The sequence below is a fragment of the Amia ocellicauda genome, chromosome 16 (genome assembly GCF_036373705.1).
Source record: "Amia ocellicauda isolate fAmiCal2 chromosome 16, fAmiCal2.hap1, whole genome shotgun sequence".
In the NCBI taxonomy this organism is placed as follows: Eukaryota; Metazoa; Chordata; class Actinopteri; order Amiiformes; family Amiidae; genus Amia; species Amia ocellicauda.
Window position 1 is genome coordinate 24,009,877 of NC_089865.1, and position 21,734 is coordinate 24,031,610.

General features: G+C 41.3%; 1 protein-coding gene across 6 annotated transcripts in view; it reads left to right on the top strand.

Moving 5' to 3' along the window:
• Nucleotides 1–14,269, top strand: part of LOC136712004 (myc box-dependent-interacting protein 1) — an 89,418-nt gene extending 75,149 nt beyond the window's left edge. For 3 of the 6 annotated variants that reach the window (XM_066688662.1, XM_066688663.1, XM_066688664.1), the window contains 5 exons: nt 1,026–1,481; nt 9,909–10,010; nt 11,165–11,278; nt 11,611–11,712; nt 13,776–14,269. In XM_066688662.1, coding sequence (XP_066544759.1) covers nt 1,026–1,481; nt 9,909–10,010; nt 11,165–11,278; nt 11,611–11,712; nt 13,776–13,877 — 876 coding nt within the window. In that variant the 3' untranslated portion in view covers nt 13,878–14,269. Of the gene's footprint in view, nt 1–1,025; nt 1,482–2,370; nt 4,176–9,908; nt 10,011–11,164; nt 11,279–11,610; nt 11,713–13,775 lie in introns of those variants that run through there. The other 3 variants (XM_066688666.1, XM_066688667.1, XM_066688665.1) reach the window with 2 other exon arrangements.
• Nucleotides 14,270–21,734: the final 7,465 nt, after the last annotated feature.

The following is a 21,734-nucleotide window of genomic DNA, read 5'->3' on the forward strand; positions in this document are numbered from 1 at the left end:
CCGCCCCTTCCATACAATGTTAAGACCAGCTCCCTCTCCTCAATCTCTGCCTTTGCAGCAACTGCTTTGTTCCATCAACCATGCGTGTGTGTCGGAGGGGTTGTCTGAACCAATGAATCTATGTATGTAGCATTTGCTTGCTTTTCTGTTAAACGTCAATATGACAGATGGGTAATCTTCAAATGGGTCTGTGATAGGGAAGTTGAAGACTTTATGGCCAACTGTGGCATGGAAGCACTACCAGAATTACGGTGCTATGAGCTCAGGAGGAATTTTTTTCTGTCCTATAATATTGTTATTATTATATTTTATTTTATTCAGGAAATACAGGGGTTGTGCCTCAAGGGCTGGGGTGTCTGCATACATTTAGTGTCAATGTCTCTGTGTCTTGCTGGTTTTTGTATTGTTAAATTAAAAAAAAAAAAAAAAAAAAAACTAATGGATTTGATATGTTTTAACTTATTATTTTTCCTCAATATTAATTATTCCTGTAAATTGAACAGTTGAAATATATGTAGGTTCAGTATTTTTCATTTTTGAAGATCAACCTTGGTATATAGATTTCTATATATATTTATTTTTATTTTAGTTTTTTTTACCTTTTTACAAATTGAAAAATTAATGCAGCATTTATATATTTAAATCCTTTCTGTATAGAATTGGGAGACTTTAGTATTATTCTTAAAATTTCCCACTTCTAAGATTTTGTTGCCATTTAGAAAATTCCCGTGGAGTTTAGCAGTAAGAGAGAACCTTTATCTGTCCTATTCTGGTACACTAGCTGGTTTAAAAAAACAAAAACAGGTTGTATTAGTAGATGAAGAAGACTACTACGAAGAAGAAAAATACAGATTTTCTTAATGCTAATTTTTGCATAACTCCTTCTCCTTCCCCACCCTGAACACCTGATGTGTGCTCCCCTTTCTCTACTTCTCTTTTTTGCCCTTCCACCTTGGTCACTGAACTCACCCTCAACCCAATACCAAATCCCCAACCTCCACTCTTTCCCCATCCTTGGTCCCAAGCCTGAGCAGACCCCATCACCCGCCCCTCCCGATCAGGGATGCTCAGATGCTGGGGAGGAGCGCTGGGATGAGGGGGCTGCAGAGCCCCAATGTGACGAAGTTAAAGATGAGGCCCAATGGGATGAGAGTGCCACTGAGCCCCTGTGGGATGACACTTCTTCCCAAGCACAGTGGGGTGACCAAGCTACCCAGCCCCAGTGGGATGACAATTCTTCCCAGGCACAGTGGGGTGACCAAGCTAACCAGCCCCAGTGGGATGACAATTCTTCCCAGGCACAGTGGGGTGACCAAGCTAACCAGCCCCAGTGGGATGACAATTCTTCCCAGGCACAGTGGGGTGACCAAGCTACTCAGCCCCAGTGGGATGATGCTGCGGCCCAGCAGCAGTGGGACAATAGCGCCGCCATAGACGTTACCACTGCTGCTGATTCTGCTGCTGACAGTGAGCTTCAGAACGTAAGTGCCAAGCAGCTGGTAGATAGTCCGACAGTCGTAGCTCAGGTATCGTTTTTTCCAAGTGCTAATTTGTAAATTGCTGCAGACCCTCAGAAATAGTTCCCTTGTTGTGTGTGGATGGAGATGGGAATGCTATCCCAACTCATATTTACATATTTTAGTTCACTCCCTGCTGGTGTTTGGTGGCATTTTACTGCAACATCACTCTTAGATGTTTTAATAACATTGCAACACAAGAGATTAGAAAAAAGATTATACACACACACATCTGAATACCTTAGAAGGTGGTGGGTATCGAAAAAAGATCATATCACATAAAAAGAAAAGAATACCCGCACACTCACTTATAGCTCCAAAAATGATATGAAACATGTTTGCAAACCGTCTGGTTATATACTTAATCAATTTATCAAATACACACAGGTGATTAAAAACACTAATTATTCAGTCTCATTAATGAGAGTTAATAGACATGATCTTGCCACAATTCCAACAAAATACCTGCTAGCATCATCTCTTATAATAATATTAAGTTGATAAATACCATAAAACACAGGTTTAAATAATTAGGTCATGACACGAGAAAACACATGAATAAATACACATGCAATTTAATATCAAATAAAAACCTGTTAAACATAAACAGAAAAGGTTTTAAGTCAAATTCTTCATTAAGTCCTTTTGGAGACACCGTATTTAAGTAATAGATCCAAAATGTCTCTAGACGTAACAGCAATCGATTGATGTCTTAAGACTGCATTTTAACGATGCAATAGGATGTTTTTTCTGTAAAAAATGAAGTGCCACCGGATTAAATAAATCTTGTCTACATGCACTACTTCTGTGTTCACTGATCCTAGTCTTAAGACACCTTTTTGTTTCTTTACAGAAAAAACATCCTATTGCATCATTAAAATATATAGGGACATGAGACATCAAGAAGAGGGGGGGACATCAATCGATTGCTGTTACGTCGAGAGACATTTTGGATCTATTACTTAAATACGATGTCTCCAAAAGGACTTAATGAAGAATTTGACTTAAAACCTTTTCTGTAATGGTGAGGGGAAAATATATGTGTAAATGTATATGGTTCTTATTAGGAATATGATAAATCTTTAAAACAATTCAGAAAATAACCCTTGCTTATGTTTAACAGGTTTTTATTTGATATTAAATTGCATGTGTATTTATTCATGTGTTTTCTCGTGTCATGACCTAATTATTTAAACCTGTGTTTTATGGTATTTATCAACTTAATATTATTATAAGAGATGATGCTAGCAGGTATTTTGTTGGAATTGTGGCAAGATCATGTCTATTAACTCTCATTAATGAGACTGAATAATTAGTGTTTTTAATCACCTGTGTGTATTTGATAAATTGATTAAGTATATAACCAGACGGTTTGCAAACATGTTTCATATCCTGATGAAGATCTCTGATAGATTGAAACGTTGTTAAAAAACCTGAGAAGCATGGGCTAAATAAATACTTTTCATGATTTTTTGGAACTATAAGTGAGTGTGCGGGTATTCTTTTCTTTTTATGTAACACGAGAGATTAAAAACTTCATAAGACCATCCAATTAATTTTGCTCATGTAGAATTTCCTCCAGCCTTTTCTGAGAGTCACACTTCAACTACATGGCTGGGTAGATTGTCCCAGACCCCCATCACTTCTTGCCCCCAATTTTCCTTTTTGAATTTACCTAAAGTGAACTTTCCCTTCTGACTACTTAGTCATCCTTTCTTCATTACTGAGCTTCTTCCTTGGGGTTAACCATTCAGTTTCTTGAAAACTCAAATTCCTTTTTCATCATTTCTGTATTTTATCAATACTCAGAGAATGCCCTTGAATTTCAGGGAAATGTACTCTTTGTACAGGGTGTGATTACTGAGAAATCAGTGATGACATGAATACTGGTCTGAATCTGATCATGGAACACATATCTATAAGGAAGAAACATTTTATGAGGCATCTACAACAAGAAATAAATTAAGATCTAATCAGATTCAGGCTGTGGATTATTTAAACAATGTTAATTTCATACACTATAACAACATGTAAAGGAACCTTGCATGTTCCCCTTTAAATAATAGGGAAATCGTTATGTGGAATTATCTGCTGTTTTAAGAACAACAAAAATATTGAAAATGAGCAGATCATTTGGCCTAGCTATATTTTGAAGACCATGTGGAGCCAAACTGAACTTCTGTTTAAGTCTGTTTCGGTTTCTTGACTGCAAGAGTGTGACACACAGAGAAACCTTTTATAATACAATGTTTCCAATTAAACCACCAACTTTAGTATTTTTATTTGCGTACGATTTTCTCAGTGGAGGACAGGTAACTTATTGCACAGAAATACATTTTGGCAGATTGGACAAACCGCTTTGACAAACTGATGCTGGAAAACATTGAACTAAGCTAAAACTTGATGCTTGTGTGTTCATCCTTGTTGCACTTCAGCAATTTAAGGCAAATCTCTGCCCTATACTTCCTGTGTCCTCTTAGCAATTGATTAAGTTACAGAATACTGCAAGGGTACTCTCTTTTGTGTTTGCCTCCTAGTTTTTCTCATAGAATAGTTTGTTTTTGATCTGTTTGACATTCTACAAAAATATGAGCTTGTTAGCCTGTTATGGAGAAAGACAGTCACTTGACTCATTTGATTGTTTTGGTAAGAGTAGCAACATGAGCAGTGCTTTACAGAAAATAAAAGGATTTCTAAGGTGTAATTAATAGTTATATATATATATATATATATATATATATATATATATATATATATATACACACACTCACCTAAAGGATTATTAGGAACACCTGTTCAATTTCTCATTAATGCAATTATCTAACCAAGCAATCACATGGCAGTTTCTTCAATGCATTTAGGGGTGTGGTCCTGGTCAAGACAATCTCCTGAACTCCAAACTGAATGTCTGAATGGGAAAGAAAGGTGATTTAAGCAATTTTGAGCGTGGCATGGTTGTTGGTGCCAGACGGGCCGGTCTGAGTATTTCACAATCTGCTCAGTTACTGGGATTTTCACGCACAACCATTTCTAGGGTTTACAAAGAATGGTGTGAAAAGGGAAAAACATCCAGTATGTGGCAGTCCTGTGGGCGAAAATGCCTTGTTGATGCTAGAGGTCAGAGGAGAATGGGCCGACTGATTCAAGCTGATAGAAGAGCAACTTTGACTGAAATAACCACTCGTTACAATCGAGGTATGCAGCAAAGCATTTGTGAAGCCACAACACGTACAACCTTGAGGCGGATGGGCTACAACAGCAGAAGACCCCACCGGGTACCACTCATCTCCACTACAAATAGGAAAAAGAGGCTACAATTTGCACAAGCTCACCAAAATTGGACAGTTGAACACTGGAAAAATGTTGCCTGGTCTGATGAGTCTCGATTTCTGTTGAGACATTCAGATGGTAGAGTCAGAATTTGGCGTAAACAGAATGAGAACATGGATCCATCATGCCTTGTTACCACTGTGCAGGCTGGTGGTGGTGGTGTAATGGTGTGGGGGATGTTTTTTTGGCACACTTTAGGCCCCTTAGTGCCAATTGGGCATCGTTTAAATGCCACGGCCTACCTGAGCATTGTTTCTGACCATGTCCATCCCTTTATGACCACCATGTACCCATCCTCTGATGGCTACTTCCAGCAGGATAATGCACCATGTCACAAAGGTCGAATCATTTCAAATTGGTTTCTTGAACATGACAATGAGTTCACTGTACTAAACTGGCCCCCACAGTCACCAGATCTCAACCCAATAGAGCATCTTTGGGATGTGGTGGAACGGGAGCTTCGTGCCCTGGATGTGCATCCCACAAATCTCCATCAACTGCAAGATGCTATCCTATCAATATGGGCCAACATTTCTAAAGAATGCTTTCAGCACCTTGTTGAATCAATGCCACGTAGAATTAAGGCAGTTCTGAAGGCAAAAGGGGGTCAAACACAGTATTAGTATGGTGTTCCTAATAATCCTTTAGGTGAGTGTATATATATATATATATATATATATATATATCTTAAATTAATTTAGCTCCTTCAGTCCCAAGGGGCCCCAAAGTTTGAGTCATTCATAAGAAGATAAGAAAGTTGACAAACGAGAGGAGGCCATTCAACCCATCGTGCTCATTTGGTGTCCATTAATCACTAAGTGATCCAAGGATCCTATCCAGTCTATTTTTGAATGTTCCCAAATTGTCGGCTTTGTTCCAGATTGTGACGACTCTGTGTGTGAAGAAGTTTCTCCTGTTTCATCACTGAGGTGACCACCAAGGTGTTACATTGCAGCCATTTTGTACCACTAGCTCACTACACTGCAAATGAGGTGGAGACGCAAGGAGTTACTTATTAAACTATCAATTAAACTACTAGGGATGTTTAAGTAGGCTACATTGGGAAAGCCTGATCTGGAATTTAGCCAGTTTGAAATGCAACGTGGGATCTTTCATCAGCGCAGGGATTTGGGACCTCGGTCTTCGATCGAACGTGTATCCTGTTTTATCTGTTTTTTGTAGTATTTCATTGTAGTATTATGATTACTGTTTTTGATTTGTTACAGTATTGTCAAGTGCTTTTCATATTAATATGTCCAGACCCTTGTGTTTTACTGTATCCAAAAGAACAGTTGGTCTTTTACCTTTGGGGAAATAACAGGTCACTCGATGACCCGGAACTAGTGACTAACAAGTCGGTATTTGGAGTAGACTGTTATCTTTCAAGTTGGAAGCACTGCCCAAGGGGGAGGGGTTTCTGCGCACTGCCATAGGAACCTGATCGAAACGTCACTCTATGAAAGTTGCCATTGGCCCCTGCACTTGTCACTCAGAACAGAACCCTTCCCACATCCTGTTCTATAAAAACGTGACGTCAGTGCAGGTTCGTCCTCTTTTGCAACTTCGCCCCAGACCGAGAACGTGAGCGCTCTCTGTCTTGTTTGTGCATTATACCATATTATTATTGTTTACAATAATTATTATTGCTGTTCGGTTGGCTGACTTCACGGCTGTGCTGTCACCACCATTTACTTGTTGTGTCTATTTGTACTATTAGTTATTATTGATAGCAAATCCGACTCTGTTCCGTCCGAGCTCTGGGGCTCCAGTGCGCTTTCGGGTCAGTTTCAGCTACAAATATCAGGGCTGCAGGGATGGAGACAGCCGCGCCCCCTGCGCTTGCATCTCCTCTTGCTCCCGCTGCTGCGCTGGCTGCTGCACCTGCCACGGCAGCTGTGTCCCCCATAGAAGCCACACCCCTCCTGCCTGCAGTGCCCGCCACTACAGCCGCGCCCGGGCTTCTGGCCGCGCAGGCAGCGCAGGCAGCGCAAGCAGCGCAAGTAGCGCAAGCAGCACAACAGGTGCCGCCCCCCCACACCATAACGCTCCGCTGCCGACTCACGCCGGTGGAGACTGAGGGGAGTCTGTCTGCCCCATCTCAGGAGGAGGGTAGCAGACGGGCAACCTGGGAGGAGGACTGCCTGTCTCTGGGTCCTCACAAGGACCCCGAGCTCGAGGTGGAGCTCATGGAGGAGGAGCTGGTCACTCCCACCCCTCCTCCTTTGTTGAGCGTGGACGCCCCTCCTGCTCCCACGTGACAGGACAGGGAGTTCTGGGCAGTCATCCAGAGGGCTGTGGAGTCTGTCCAGCTCCCCTGGCCCTCTGATCCTGCCCCGCTGCACTCCAAGTTCGAGAGGGGTCAGCGCACGCAGCGGCCCACACGGGCCCTCCCGCTGCTGCCCGCATCACCCACCCTGCCCCCTATCTCGAAGATAGTGGCAGCGGCGGATCAGTTGGTCACGGTGATGCAAGGGCGACAGGGCGATCCCTGGCAGCTATTGTGGTGGCGCGTCGCCAGCTTTGGCTGTCCCAGGCATGGCAGGTCCCTGAGGCAGACAGGACTTGTCTCATGGACGCCCCTATCTCACCGGGCTTTACTTTTGACCCCTCTGTGGAGGAGATGCTCTCACGCATCCTCCAGGAGAGGGAGCAGTCCCTGTAGCTGGCCCGAGTGTACCCAGTGGCACCTCAGGTCCAGTAACGCAGGCCATCTGTGGCAGCTAGCCGGAGGGGAGGCCCCCCGACTGCGGCTCCCAGGCCACAGGCCAGACCACAGCCCAGGTCACAGACCCGCCCACCTGCCGATCTCCGCCAGCGTCTCACTGGCAGGCAGGTGCCCCCCCAGGCTCCCCGCCCTGGCCCCCGACGGCCCATGGCAGCTTGTGGTAGGAGGGGACCCGGCCCGACCCCACCTCCTCCACCACCCGAGCCCCGCCCCTGAGGTGTTCCAGCAGCCTCTGGCCCACCCTTACACTCCCCAGCAACTCTCAAATTGGCGACTCCACACCCAAGACTCTTATAAAATGATATCAGTTGGCTACTCCCTGCAATTTCAGACACGTCCACCCCCCTTCCAGGGCATGGTGTGGATGCAAGTGAGGGACCCGTTGCAGTGTGCAGCGCTTCGTGTCGAAATCGCCGCTCTCCTGGAGATGCTCAACCTGCGCACCATGTCCCTGGCCATCAAGCCCAGCGACTGGGTTACCACGGTGGATCTGAAAGATGCTTAGCATTGCACAGGCGCACAGGAAGTTTCTCCGCTTCGCCTTCGAGGGCCGAGCGTTCGACTTTGCTGTTCTCCCCTTCAGCCTGTCGCTAGCCCCACGCTCTTTTTCCAAGTGCATGGACATTGTGTTAGCCCCCTTGCGTTGCCAGGGGGGCCACGTCCTCAATTATCTAGATGACTGGCTGGTTTGTTCTCACTCGAGGGAGCAGGTTCGGATACACACGAACCTGATTTTAGGCCGCCTCTCCGACTTGCCTTCGGGTCAATTGAGAGAAGAGCCGCCTGATGACAATTCAGCAGGCACAGTTCCTCGGACTGCACCTTGATTCCGTTGCCATGCTCGCCATGCTGGCGCCAGAGAGAGTTGCCTCAAGACACACGTGTCTCTCCTTCTTTCGATTGAGAGCTCGTGTCAGGGTGTCCCTTTGCCAGAGGCTGAAGGGCCTCCTAACGGCTGCATCACAGACCCTCCCCCTCAGCCTCCTCCAGTTGAGGCCGCTGCAGTGGTGGTTCAGGTCTCTCAGGATGCACCCTCGCTGCGATCAAGCACGCCAAGTCTCAGTCACTCCGGCGTGCTGGAAGGCGCTCAGTTGTTGGCGGAGCCTCCACAATTTGGCCATCGGTGTGTCCCTGGGGTTTACCACCGAGCAGTTATGACGACAGATGCCTCTAAGCAAGGTTGGGGAGCAGTCTGTGACGGATGTGGAGTCCGAGGCAGGTGGACGGAGCCCACACGGGCCCTCCATATCAACATCCTGGAGTTACAAGCAGTACTCCTTGGACTGTTTCATTTCCTGCCAGTCCTGCGCGACAGACATGTCAACATATCAACAGGCAAGGAGGTCTCCGATCCATAAGAACAGTTCACCTCCCAGGCCTGTCCAACACGGCGGCGGACCTCCTCTCTCAGGGAGGCCCCCCGTTCTCGGAATGGTGCCTCCACACGCTTGTGGTACAACAACTGTGGAGCCGGTTCGGCAGGGCGGACGTGGATCTCTTTGCCTTAGCAGAGTCCACACACTGCCCAATATGGTTCTCTGTCCAAGACCGCTCATGAACCCTAGGGATTGACGCGCTAGCTCACACGTGGCCGTGCTGTCTCCTTTACGTGTTCCCACTGTTCCCCCTTCTCCCGGTGGTCCTGGAGAAGGTCAGGAGAGAACGAGTGACAGTTCTGCTGATAGCCCCATGGTGGCCTCGCAGATTCTGGTTCACAGACCTGATTGCCCTCCTCCACGGAGAGCCTTGGCAGCTCTCAGTGAGAGCGGACTTGTTGTCCCAGGTGCAGGGCACGCTTTGGCACCCCAATCCAGGCCTCCTCCAGCTCTGGGCCTGGCCCCTGAGCGGGAGCAGTTGATTGCCTGAGATTGCGGTTGATTGCGCTTCAGAGCAAGAGAGTCGGCTTCACCTGCTTTGCCCTGTGCAGGCCCTCAGGTGCTAATTGGACCGCACTAAGGACATTTGGCGCTCAGACCAACTGTTTGTGTCCTATGGAGCGCAGACACAGGGCCAGGCGCTTTCAAAGCAGCGCCTCTCGCATTGGATTGTGTCGCGCGGGAGTCCTGGCTCCCAGCAAAAGAGGACGAACCTGCTCTGACATCATGTTGTGGGAAGGGACCTGTTCAGAGTGACGAGTGCAGGGACCAATGGCAGCTTTGATAGAGTGACGTTTCGATCAGGTTCCTACGGCAGTGCGCAGAAACCCCTCCACCTTAGGCAGTGCTTCCTTTTTCAGATAACCGGGGTTGCATATGCAACCTATCGTTTTTGTTGGTGGTAGGTCCATCTTAGGTAATGAGAATTGAACCTGAATAGTATGTCTCTTTTTTCCATAGGCTGAAAAGGGAGATGCCAGTGTTGAAAACCCAGGCACAGATTCCACTACTACTACTACTACTACTACTACTACTACTACTACTACTACTGCTGCTGCTGCTGTAAGTATGGTTGCCACCTATTCTGTTTTTGCCTGAATCGTTCATTTTTGGAGGCAAATGACCCAGGAAATTTGTAAGCATTTCTGGGACATTCATTGTCCTGTTTTTTTCTCAGATCCACTTCTGCATCCCTCAAAACAATTTAAATGTCTTTCTACCTTCTTTTGGTATTGTGACACATTCTGCTATCACTGATCAATTCAGATCCCCTAAAATTAGTATAAGCATGCCTTATTTACATACAATTATAAGTTATTGGTTTGTATTGGCTTGTTTCACAGCAGCAACAGCAAATGAGCAGGACAGAACAAGGCCTTTTAATGTACTTTGGATGTTTGAGTAGACAGTAGAGTTTCAAGAATGTATTCATTTAGATGCAGATGCAAATCTAAAATTGGTAATGGTGTTTCATGCAATGGAGGTCAATTTTACCTACAACACAAAATATGTATTAATTCCAACAACCAGCATTTCATTTATGTACTTATTTTTTAAACTTTGAAAATGATCCATATGATATAAAGGCTGGTTGTGTAAATGAATTAAAATTTACTTGGAATAGAATTCAGTGTTGCCAGAATTTGATTTACTCTTTTTCATGTGAAGGTTTTATACTTCCTAGTGTTTTAAAGCATGCGATATCTTTACCAGGATAATCTGGGTAAATCCCACATTAAAAAATGCTTGACTTTAAAGGGGAACTTGCGCGGTTCCTAAAATGTGTCTTTGTGTTGCTAATAATGAATTTGATTATATCGTATGAGCATCTTTTAACACTTTTAAAGAATAAATCTCTCCAAATACTGTCAAATACCAGCACGTGTGTGATTTCAGGATGTGTTTTCTCATAACTTTCTTGATAGTGGAATCACAGCAGAAAAACTACAGAAGCACCAGAACTTGAATCATTACATTCAATGGTGCTTTAGCAATAACATTCTACCCATTAGTAGTAGTAGTATTAATAATAATAATAATAATAATAATAATAATAATAATAATAATAATAGTGATTTTTCCTGAAATCTTGAAATAGCGCAAGTGTTAAAAGTGTTAAAGTAGTTTTTTTTAAGTGTTAAAAGTTGAACAAACAAATACAATTGTCAATTTTTGTAAAATCTTCTGTTTTGAAATTGTTGTTTGTTTTTACACAGAATTCTCTTCCTGCTGTGGTGGCAGAGACTTTGCCAGGAACAACCAATGGAGCTCCCACCAATCATAGCGTGTCATCAGAGGGGGCAGAAATGCCTCCTGGATTTCTGTTTAAGGTGAGTGAGATATCATAAATGGAATAAATAACTAAGAACTCACCAAAGTCTGCAGATTTTACTCGCATAGAACCAGCTATCATTCAGTGTATTAACATGGGACTGATCTATCTTATTTATTCAAAATATAGTTCATAGGGACGCATCTGATACAAGTCTCTTACCAGTGTGCAGGATGTGCCCTATAGGCTTTATTGAGCTGGTGCCTCATTGAACTAATTGAAAATCAAGAAATAAGCAAAGGGCATTGTGTCTGACTGTTGAAAACTAACATGAAATCTACTGGACTAAAGCCTTTAAGTTGTTGAATCGGATGTATTTTATTCTCACAGGTTCAAGCTATGCATGATTACACAACCAATGATGCAGATGAACTGGAGTTGAAAGCCCGGGATGTGGTGTTAGTGATTGTCTTTGAGAATCAAGAGGAGCAGGTGAGACGTTATACTGTTGGAATTGTTTAAGGCCTTTTTATTTCAGTGCAGAAATACTGGAGCACTAAGGGGACATTAAAATCCTCCATTAATCACAGAGAATAGGAGAAATGAACTGAGTGGCACCACTCAATATACACTCCCGGTCAAAAGTTTGGAAACCCATGCGGACACGGGGAGAACATGCAAACTCCACACAGACAGGCACCCCAAGCCGAGACTCGAACCCGGGACCCCTGGAGCTGTGAGGCAGCTAACCACCGTGCCACCCTCCAGATTGTTTTTTTTTTATCTCCAATTGTTTATTTGTTCTATGCTTTAATTTTAGATTACATTCAGAAATTAAACTGCGTAAATTTCAATAAAAACTGTGAAAAAAGGAGGGTTCTAAAACATTTGACCGGAAGTGTATATTTCTAGATACACTAAACCTTAATGTGCCCCAAAGAAAAATCTACAGAGCTTCCAAGCTTCCACATCTGGTAAAGGCATGTCCTATAGCCTGGATCCAGCTCTTCTCCAATCCCGGCTACCCTATTGGTGGTTTATGGCCAGGCATCACCAGGGCTGGGTGAGTAGATGTCAGCTGGGTGACCCTGAGTTCTGACTCTTGTCAAACTGTCAAACGATTTGAGGAAAAAAACTAAAACAATAAAAAAAAAAAACGCTGCAGCATATCCTCCAGGGATTCCAATTTTGGTGGTGTTGTGCTTCTTATTCTGTTTTTTTCTTCTTGTTGTGCCCTTAAATGATTATGGCGTCCTGCATTCTCCACCCGATGTGGCAGTGTGGGGGGAAGGTCCAGCACTGCTGGGGCTCTCAGGTGTGGTAAAGGAACACAATGGCAGGAATGTGGGAGAATAAGTGTGTTTTACTTTACAGTGCTCAAACCAAAAAGAACCTAGCCCGTCTCAATCTCAAATTAAACACAGTTGAATGGGTCCCTACTGTACACATATAACTAATAATAAAGATATGAACAAGACAATATAGCAACCAACCAGTACATAATCCTTTGTCGTAGTTGTAGGGCAAAGCCAAAGTCCCGTTATCCAAATCTGTCTCCAGTGCTCTTCTCTTGTTCTCAATACTCTCACACACACTCCTTACTAACTCCCTGGCTCTCTTCTTTGCCTTTCCACAACAGGAAGCTGTTGCTTCTGTGTTTTAGGGGGGAGTCAGTCAGGTGTTCCCCTGGTAATTTCCCTCCCCCAGGATCCGGGGAGGTATAGAGCAGTTCTGGGTGGGTCCACAACATGCCACACAGCATGGTATCACAATACATGCATGCATGCATACATACATACATACATACATACATACATACATACATACATGTGTTTGATGCATGCTGTATTACATATTGTTGTTATTTGTGTAGTTCCTACTTGCACTTACATTTACATTGTGCATTCATGTAGCCTTTACATTTCAGCTTTCCTGCCCACTTTAGAAAAAACATTTACTAGTCCATTTTGCTTGACAAATAACTTTTGTTTTTGCTGGTGCAATAGGGGTTCTAAAACATAAGAACATAAGAACACATTTACTTACTCGTGTCCATTAATAACTAAGTGATCCAAGGATCCTAGTCAGTCTGTTTTTGAATGTTCCCAAATTGTCGCTTCAACCACATCGCTGGGGAGTTCCATATTGTGACGCCTCTCTGTGTGCAGAAGTGTCTCCTGTTTTCTGTCTTGAATGCGTTGAAGCCCAATTTCCATTTGTGTCCCTGGGTCTGTGTGTCCCTGCAGATCTGGAAAAGCTCGTCTGGTTTGATGTGGTCAATGCCTTTCATAATTTTGAAAACTTGAATCAAGTCGCTTGATTTTTGTCTAGCCCTATGGGCTTGATGTTTCACAGAAAAGTCGTATCAGTAAAACAAAATCTGTTGCAATTAAAATGTATTTAAAAATATAACTTGATCTTTAGCTGCATAGTTGTTTTACAGACATTTGACAAGAAAAAAACTAATCCATCGGGCCTGAAATGCATTTAAAATTAATAATCTTCTTACAAATAGAACAAAAGGTAAGCTAATGCATTATGTTTGGTGTGTTCAGGATGAAGGTTGGCTGTTGGGAGTGAAGGAGGTGGATTGGCTTCAGAACAAAGACCTAAGCACCAAAGGAGTGTTCCCTGAGAACTTCACCCAAAGGCTTTGAGGCCTACAGCATGGACCCAGCGGCAATAGACCAGTTTCTTCATTTGGGCTTTTTGAGCTTAAAGAAGTTGAGCTACAAAAAAACAACAGAAAATACCAACAACATACATTTACTGGTGAAGTTATTTTTCAGCTGTTGACCCTCCTTGTTGACAAGTTCATTGTCATTTTACTAAATGGTTTGCTTTGCATTTCTTTGTGCTGCCCTAGACACATTTTCCACCTTGCAATTGCCCCTTTGATTAAGAACAGAACATGCTACAGTTGACTTCTGTCCCTTCCCCATCAGTATTTTGATCTTTCAATTTGGATACCGCATATATGTTTGGTCTTTGCTAAATGTGCTCTAGAGGCAAGTCCAACTTCTAAGAAAAAAAAAAAAAAAACTGAAAACTCATCCCTAATTACAAAAGTGTTTTAATAACTGGAATTTCACTATTTACAGCTATGATATTGTGTGCAGGGTCCGCTTACAACATGTATTAGGGAGCTAGACAATGTGTTGTTTTAAGTATGTGTACAAAATAACTAAACAAATTATCTCAGGGTCATATTTTGCCGCCAGGTTGCCAATGTTACTTCCATTGTTTTCTGGAATTAGGATTAGCTCTGACTTGTATGCCTAGTTTTGTTCTTAAAATATCATCACGTTCTTCCACCAGTTGTGCATTCCATGGAGAAAAATAACAAATCCCCCCCCAACTTCGGAGTATTAGTCTTGTGTTGAAAATGAACCCCGGGTTCATCTGTCTAGTGTGAATCAGCTTTAATCACTGAATTCCCTACTTTGTGAGTTATCCACACTTAGGGCCGGATTAAATCAAAACTTTGACCCTCCCTCTAATAGGCAGCACTGTGGACTCATGACTGGGAGTTTGTGGGTTCAAATCCTGGGTGGGGTAGTGCTGTTGTACCCTTGAGCAAGGTACTTCACTTAGATTGCTCCAGTAAAATGCCTAGCTGTATAAATGGGTACAAATGTAAGTTGCCTTGGATAAGAGTGTCAGCTAAATGACAAAAATAATAATAATAGCAAACTACAAACCTGTTTTGTACATCATAGCTGTTACATTTATGATTAGAAGAAAGTGGCATCTTACTAAAAATGCAGCAGCAACTGAATATAGTTCTGTAGTTTTCTATTAGCAGGTGGGTCAAAGTTTTGATTTAATCCGGCCCTTAGTTAAGAGCACGGTTAAGTATTGTTGACCAGAAGCAGATGCTAAAGAGCAGTATTAAGGTGCCCACCCAAGAGCATTTTCCAGAAAGACTGGTCAGTGCTTTAGGACTTAGAAAGGGAGAACCATTCTGAACCACCATTCCACACTATTTGTGATGGTACTCAGGAGAATTGAAATTCTCATCCTGATTTTTTGATTGGAATGTAAATCCTTAAACTGAAAATTTCTCAGGGTCACCTTGGGAAACTGTCTCTTCAGAACTCTCAGAAGTAGTTCAAGCCTTCTTCGTTTTAACTTTTTAACTATACTGACCTAGTATAATTTTTACTGATGTCATTTTAGGTGGTTCTGTCAGACGTAGGTGTGGGAGGTGTTATCTTTTTTGCAGGCAAATTAATAAACCAATAACATATTTTTAAAGACAGCAAGCCAATAAAATGAAAATAGTTAATGGACTGCTACAGTGCTCCTACATTTTAAGGAGATTTGAGTAGCCAGCACCACTACAGACCAAGTTGTAAGTAGATGAATAATGAGAGGTCTTTTTAGGGAATACAATATTTAAACTGCCTGTTCACTTCAGGATTAAGGCTGGCTGGGAACAATGTTTTATTTCACCACTGCCTATGTAAGTACAGTGAGGGAAAAAAGTATTTGATCCCCTGCTGATTTTGTACGTTTGCCCACTGACAAAGAAATGATCAGTCTATAATTGTAATGGTAGGTGTATTTTAACAGTGAGAGACAGAATAACAACAAAAAAATCCAGAAAAACGCATTTCAAAAAAGTTATAAATTGATTTGCATGTTAATGAGGGAAATAAGTATTTGATCCCCTATCAATCAGCAAGATTTCTGGCTCCCAAAAGCTCTCTTAAAGGGAGAGCTCCTAATCTCAGCTCGTTACCTGTATAAAAGACACCTGTCCACAGAAGCAATCAATCGATCAGATTCCAAACTCTCCACCATGGCCAAGAGCAAAGAGCTGTCCAAGGATGTCAGGGACAAGACTGTAGACCTACACAAGGCTGGAATGGGCTACAAGACCATCGCCAAGCAGCTTGGTGAGAAGGTGACAACAGTTGGTGCGATTATTCGCAAATGGAAGAAACACAAAATAACTGTCAGTCTCCCTCGGTCTGGGGCTCCATGCAAGGTCTCACCTCGTGGAGTTGCAATGATCATGAGAACAGTGAGGAATCAGCCCAGAACTACACGGGAGGATCTTGTTAATGATCTCAAGGCAGCTGGGACCATAGTCACCAAGAAAACAATTGGTAACACACTACGCCATGAAGGACTGAAATCCTGCAGTACCCGCAAGGTCCCCCGGCTCAAGACAGCACATGTACAGGCCCGTCTGAAGTTTGCCAATGAACATCTGAATTATTCAGAGGAGAACTGGGTGAAAGTGTTGTGGTCAGATGAGACCAAAATCGAGCTCTTTGGCTTCAACTCAACTCGCCGTGTTTGGAGGAGGGGGAATGCTGCCTATGACCCCAAGAACACCATACCCACCGTCAAACATGGAGGTGTAAACATTATGCTTTGGGGGTGTTTTTCTGCTTAGGCAACAGGACAACTGCACCGCATCAAAGGGACGATGAACGGGGCCATGTACCTTCAAATCTTGGGTGAGAACCTCCTTCCCTCAGCCAGGGCATTGAAAATGGGTCGTGGATGGGTATTCCAGCATGACAATGACCCAAAACACACAGCCAAGGCAACAAAGGAGTGGCTCAAGAAGAAGCACATTAAGGTCCTGGAGTGGCCTAGCCAGTCTCCAGACCTTAATCACATAGAAAATCTGTGGAGGGAGCTGAAGGTTTGAGTTGCCAAACGTCAGCCTCGAAACCTTAATGACTTGGAGAGGATCTGCAAAGAGGAGTGGGACAAAATCCCTCCTGAGATGTGTGCAACCTGGTGGCCAACTACAAGAAACTTCTGACCTCTGTGATTGCCAACAAGGGTTTTGCCACCAAGTACTAAGTCGAAGGGGTCAAATACTTATTTCACTCATTAACATGCAAATCAATGTATAACTTTTTTGAAATGCGTTTTTCTGGATTTTTTTGTTGTTATTCTGTCTCTCACTGTTAAAATACACCTACCATTACAATTATAGACTGATCATTTCTTTGTCAGTGGGCAAACGTACAAAATCAGCAGGGGATCAAATACTTTTTTCCCTCACTGTAAATTCAGACATTTGTAAAGGATAGACTTCAGATTGGGTTCTTTAAAGCTGCACATTTTATAGGAAACATTTTTATAGAAAATCATCTACAATTCTGCATATGAACATATGCATTGCTTCTAATAATGCAGTTTAATGTTAAGTTATTAAGGTCAAGAGCTAAACTTAGTTACAGTCTACCAGGTGGTAGCAGGTATGAGGTAGAGAGTTTTAATTTAAATTTCATTTTTAATACTGACATACCCAGTACTGAAGAAATTGATTTTCTTTTGCTGTGATATCTAATGGAATGACAATGAACTCACAGTAGATTCTTGTGAAAGTGCATTTTGTGTGAACATGTGATGCTTGCCACTGGGGAAAGAAAGAAACCAACGAAATAATATATTTGGAAGCACTTCCTCATTTTGTGTTTTTTCCATGGTTTCACAAGTAACCTCTGACCCTCTGAAAAATAATGCAGTATCTGTATTGACATGCGGCGTTAAATGATACACAAATTATGTTATTACTCTTAAAAGAGAATAAGAAAAATAAGTATTGCATGAAATTATGTTGTGATAGTTAGTAGCAGAATGATTACAAAAGCTTTGTATAACAAAAGGGAAATGGCAATAAACTGGTCTCATTCTTCCAGCCTGTGTGTTCGTTACATTTTAGGTTTCCAACACTAGACCCAAAGGGAAACAAAGGCAAAAGGGGGAGAAAGGCTTTTCTCAACCAAATAAATCTATGGTGATAAACCTTTTGCTCCAAATGGATAAAATCACTAGTTTTTCCAAATATTGGCATTGTTATGTTGGTCAATCTTTATATTAAGGTGTCATTTATACATGATTGGAAATTGCTTATAAAACAGTTAGGAACTATTAATAATTACATTTCTAAATTACCAATAAACCTTTAAAATATATGGTTTATCATTTATAATAAAGATTTTAAACAAAATCATGTTTTGGTAGCTTGCATATCACTATCCAGTTTCATTTGTGTTAAATATAAAAGATACATCATATCTTATAAAGGTTTATTGATAATTTATATCTTATAAATTATTTACCAATGAAAGTATTAATGACACCTTAATGTAAAGTTTTTTGGAAAAACTGAATTATTGGAATGGCGCTTTTATCTCGATCATATTTAAAATAAATAATTCTGTGCTTCAGAAAACTCATTCTGCCAGTTGTGGATATCTATTTCAAACTAAATCAAACACAGAAGGAATACCAACCTACCAGTATTCTATTTGAGTATATCAGTAATGTGTTTTAATCAGATTTAATTGGTATTTAAACAGATTCACCACAATGGAAATTCAGATTTTCAACTGCAATATCCCCTCTTAACACAAAATACTTATCTTTTGGAACACAAGATTCAATGCTGGAATTACTGTGTGCCACTTAGGCCTGACATTGTTCATGCAAATGTCCTCTCTTTTTACTTCACAAGAAATTCATGAGGCTTTAATTGAAACACAGATATACTGTAGTTATGAGAATTCTTATTCCATTGATTAAGGCCTGTGACAAATCCCACCAATATCAACATAAAAGAATAGTGTCAGGTTAGTAAGAATAAAGATTTGATCTATCAAACAATTAGCCTCCATCAAGTATTGATTGGTCAAAGTTTGGGTTTGGAATATGCCCAAGAAATCCATTCATTTAGACTGAAGAATTCAAAAGGTGACTCATTCACTTCCCTAATTGTAACATATGCTGCATCTCCAAATCTGGCCCCATCTCTGTCACTATGCAAAACAATTCTGTCTAGAGAGAGGGGCTGATGTTTCAACCTTAAAAAAAATCTACTGTTTTACTGACAAAAATCTACCCTTCTGTTTGAACATTTCTAAAGGATATAGGTGAGAAGTTCCTGGCAATTGAAAATAAGAAAATGTTCTTCCTCCATTTAAACAGGCCTTATATTTTAATGGAGAGAGTACTTGTATATCCAGATTATTAGGGTCAGGAAGTTTGCGGAAACTGAATATACATACATTTTATAGAAATGAGACCTGTCTTCATCAAGGTCCTCAAATTGGCTTAGAGTTTAAAACACCATGGGCTAGATGTACTAAGAAAGGCCAGATGCAGCGCAGAAATACCATAAGCTGTGTCTCAGTTGCGCAGTTTGCAAAATAAATGTTGAAATCCTATGTACTAAGAGAAAATATGTTAATGATGACAGCATGCATAATACTGATATAAATATATGTAATATCTCCTTACAACAAAAATGACAAATAATAATAATGATAAATTAATTCAATCTCTCATATCTACTTTTATGCAACACAGTTATATATGTAAAATATGTTTTTTGGACAATTTAAAACAAAATCAGTACAAAACAGATTCAAGGCTGAAATAGTGTGAAACGTAGACATGATTTTGAATATACACATAGTGCTTGATTTAATGTGGTTTTAAACAATGCATTTCCGCCATAACTCTGTACACTTTACTGCCCATTATCCGAATAATGCCCACCAGTTTCATGATAACATGATTCGAACAAGACTCCCAGTTGTGTGAAGGTATACATTTGGGAGCGTGCAGCAAAACATGCTCCAAAATCGCCTTCTTCATAAAAGTTTGCTTTGGCTGTGGCCAGATGATATCTCCCAGAAGCATCTGCAGGACATATTATGATCTCTTTATATTGCCTTAATCATAAAGTGACATATAGTTATCATGGCTTCTAAGCATGTTAACAGTGATTCTTAAGACAATGCAGCTAAAAGCAGGAAAAGCAGGACATCGATTCATTTGAGTGTTAAATGAGACGTGATTGCTCAATTCGATAGTGGCAAAATATTTTTTTACGGTCGAATTACATACTTGTTTTTATATTCCGGGACATAACTCAGACTTTTACATCGATTTCTAAGTTTACAATAACGCACATTGAAAGTGGTGATTTCCAGGATAGTCACTACAGCGTTGTTCAAGGATTCCCTGTATGTGTTCCAATATGTACCCATTCATTAACTGTTGAAAGTAGGTACACTTCCCTAATAGCCAGCAAATTTCATATATCTTTTCATTCAGATGGTTTAATATTTTACTATTCTTCATTATAAAGGACTGACCTTTAATACTCTTACATTTCTGATTATTTATTTTGAATGACAAATACCTGTACATTCATAGAAGAGGTGTATGTTCCATTTTTATAAATATGCTCAAATAAGCAGATGTTTTTAAGGCACACGTGTACAGGCCCAACAAGTTAGGGTTGCAACAGCTTCATATGCACAGTCTTTTAGTACATCCAGCCCCATGCTCTTTGTTTCATTGTTGTGTAGAAAATGTGAAAGAACAAATAAGAGAGTGAATGTGACCCCCCCTTAATACTTCTTGTTTTCACACAGTAATAGGGTCTTTGTGAAGCTGGCCTAGGGAGTGCTTTACAATAGGGCTCCCAAGACAGATCACACCTTCTCTTCCTTGGGTCTCCCTGTGTGACTCTGTATATCTTGTGTAGGTGCTGTTAAGTATTTGAAACCAGGCAGTTGGATAAACAGCCCAACTGAGAAGTCCCCTACCTCTCCCATGTGCTTGAACAACTCTGTCCTTTTCATGCATCCTTTTACTGTATCATGCCATTGTGCTACTGGGAAAAAAAAACAATCTGAAGTATAAAGATAAAGGTGTGGATCATCTTTTGTTTCTTTGGCTGTCTTTCTTTGAAATCTGTTACATCAGCTACCATGCACATGAAACTGTCTTCGGTGAATTGAATACTGTTCCTTTCAAGTCCAAGCATAGAACTCGGCTAGAGAAATGTTTTTGCTTTTGTTCTTATTTCTGTATGTTACATACCTATTTATTATTCTCCATTGAGTTTGATCAGTGTGTGCAGTAGCGGTTTTAGGATTTGCCTCATCAGAACAGAATTTGAATCTGGGAATACATTACAGTGTTGCTGACAAAAGTCTGTTTAGGTGTTTTCCTGAAATTCAGAGTGTTGTACAGTTCAGTGTCTGGGCTGAAAGGGGCTATTCATGTAACCCAGCAGTTGTATTTCCATAGCAACCTGTGAAAATGTTTTTGTTGTCCTTTCTGTGACAAGCTGTCTATTTGGTGATATTAAAATGGATACAAATCTTCATACTGCAGTTTTCCATGTTCTTCTTAATTTTTTTTATAAATGTTATCCAGTGTTCATATTCAAGTTTTGAACTGTATGAAAAAAAAATGTGTGAACAAGCCATTAATGTAAAAGGAACCTCACAGTTTCCTAAATTATTGTCCCCATGTTTCGACACACAGTGAGGTTTACACTTTATCAGCATGAGGACGTAAACCAATACTATTGAAAGCCTTTTATGAGGAAACGCTTAGTTCTTGCCAAATGATCACAATATTTTTTTGTAAAATGCTGGTAGAGATAGATACTTTTATTTAGACAAATATCATGTACAACAAAAATATGAGAGAACTATAAAATAACTAATAATAACAAATAT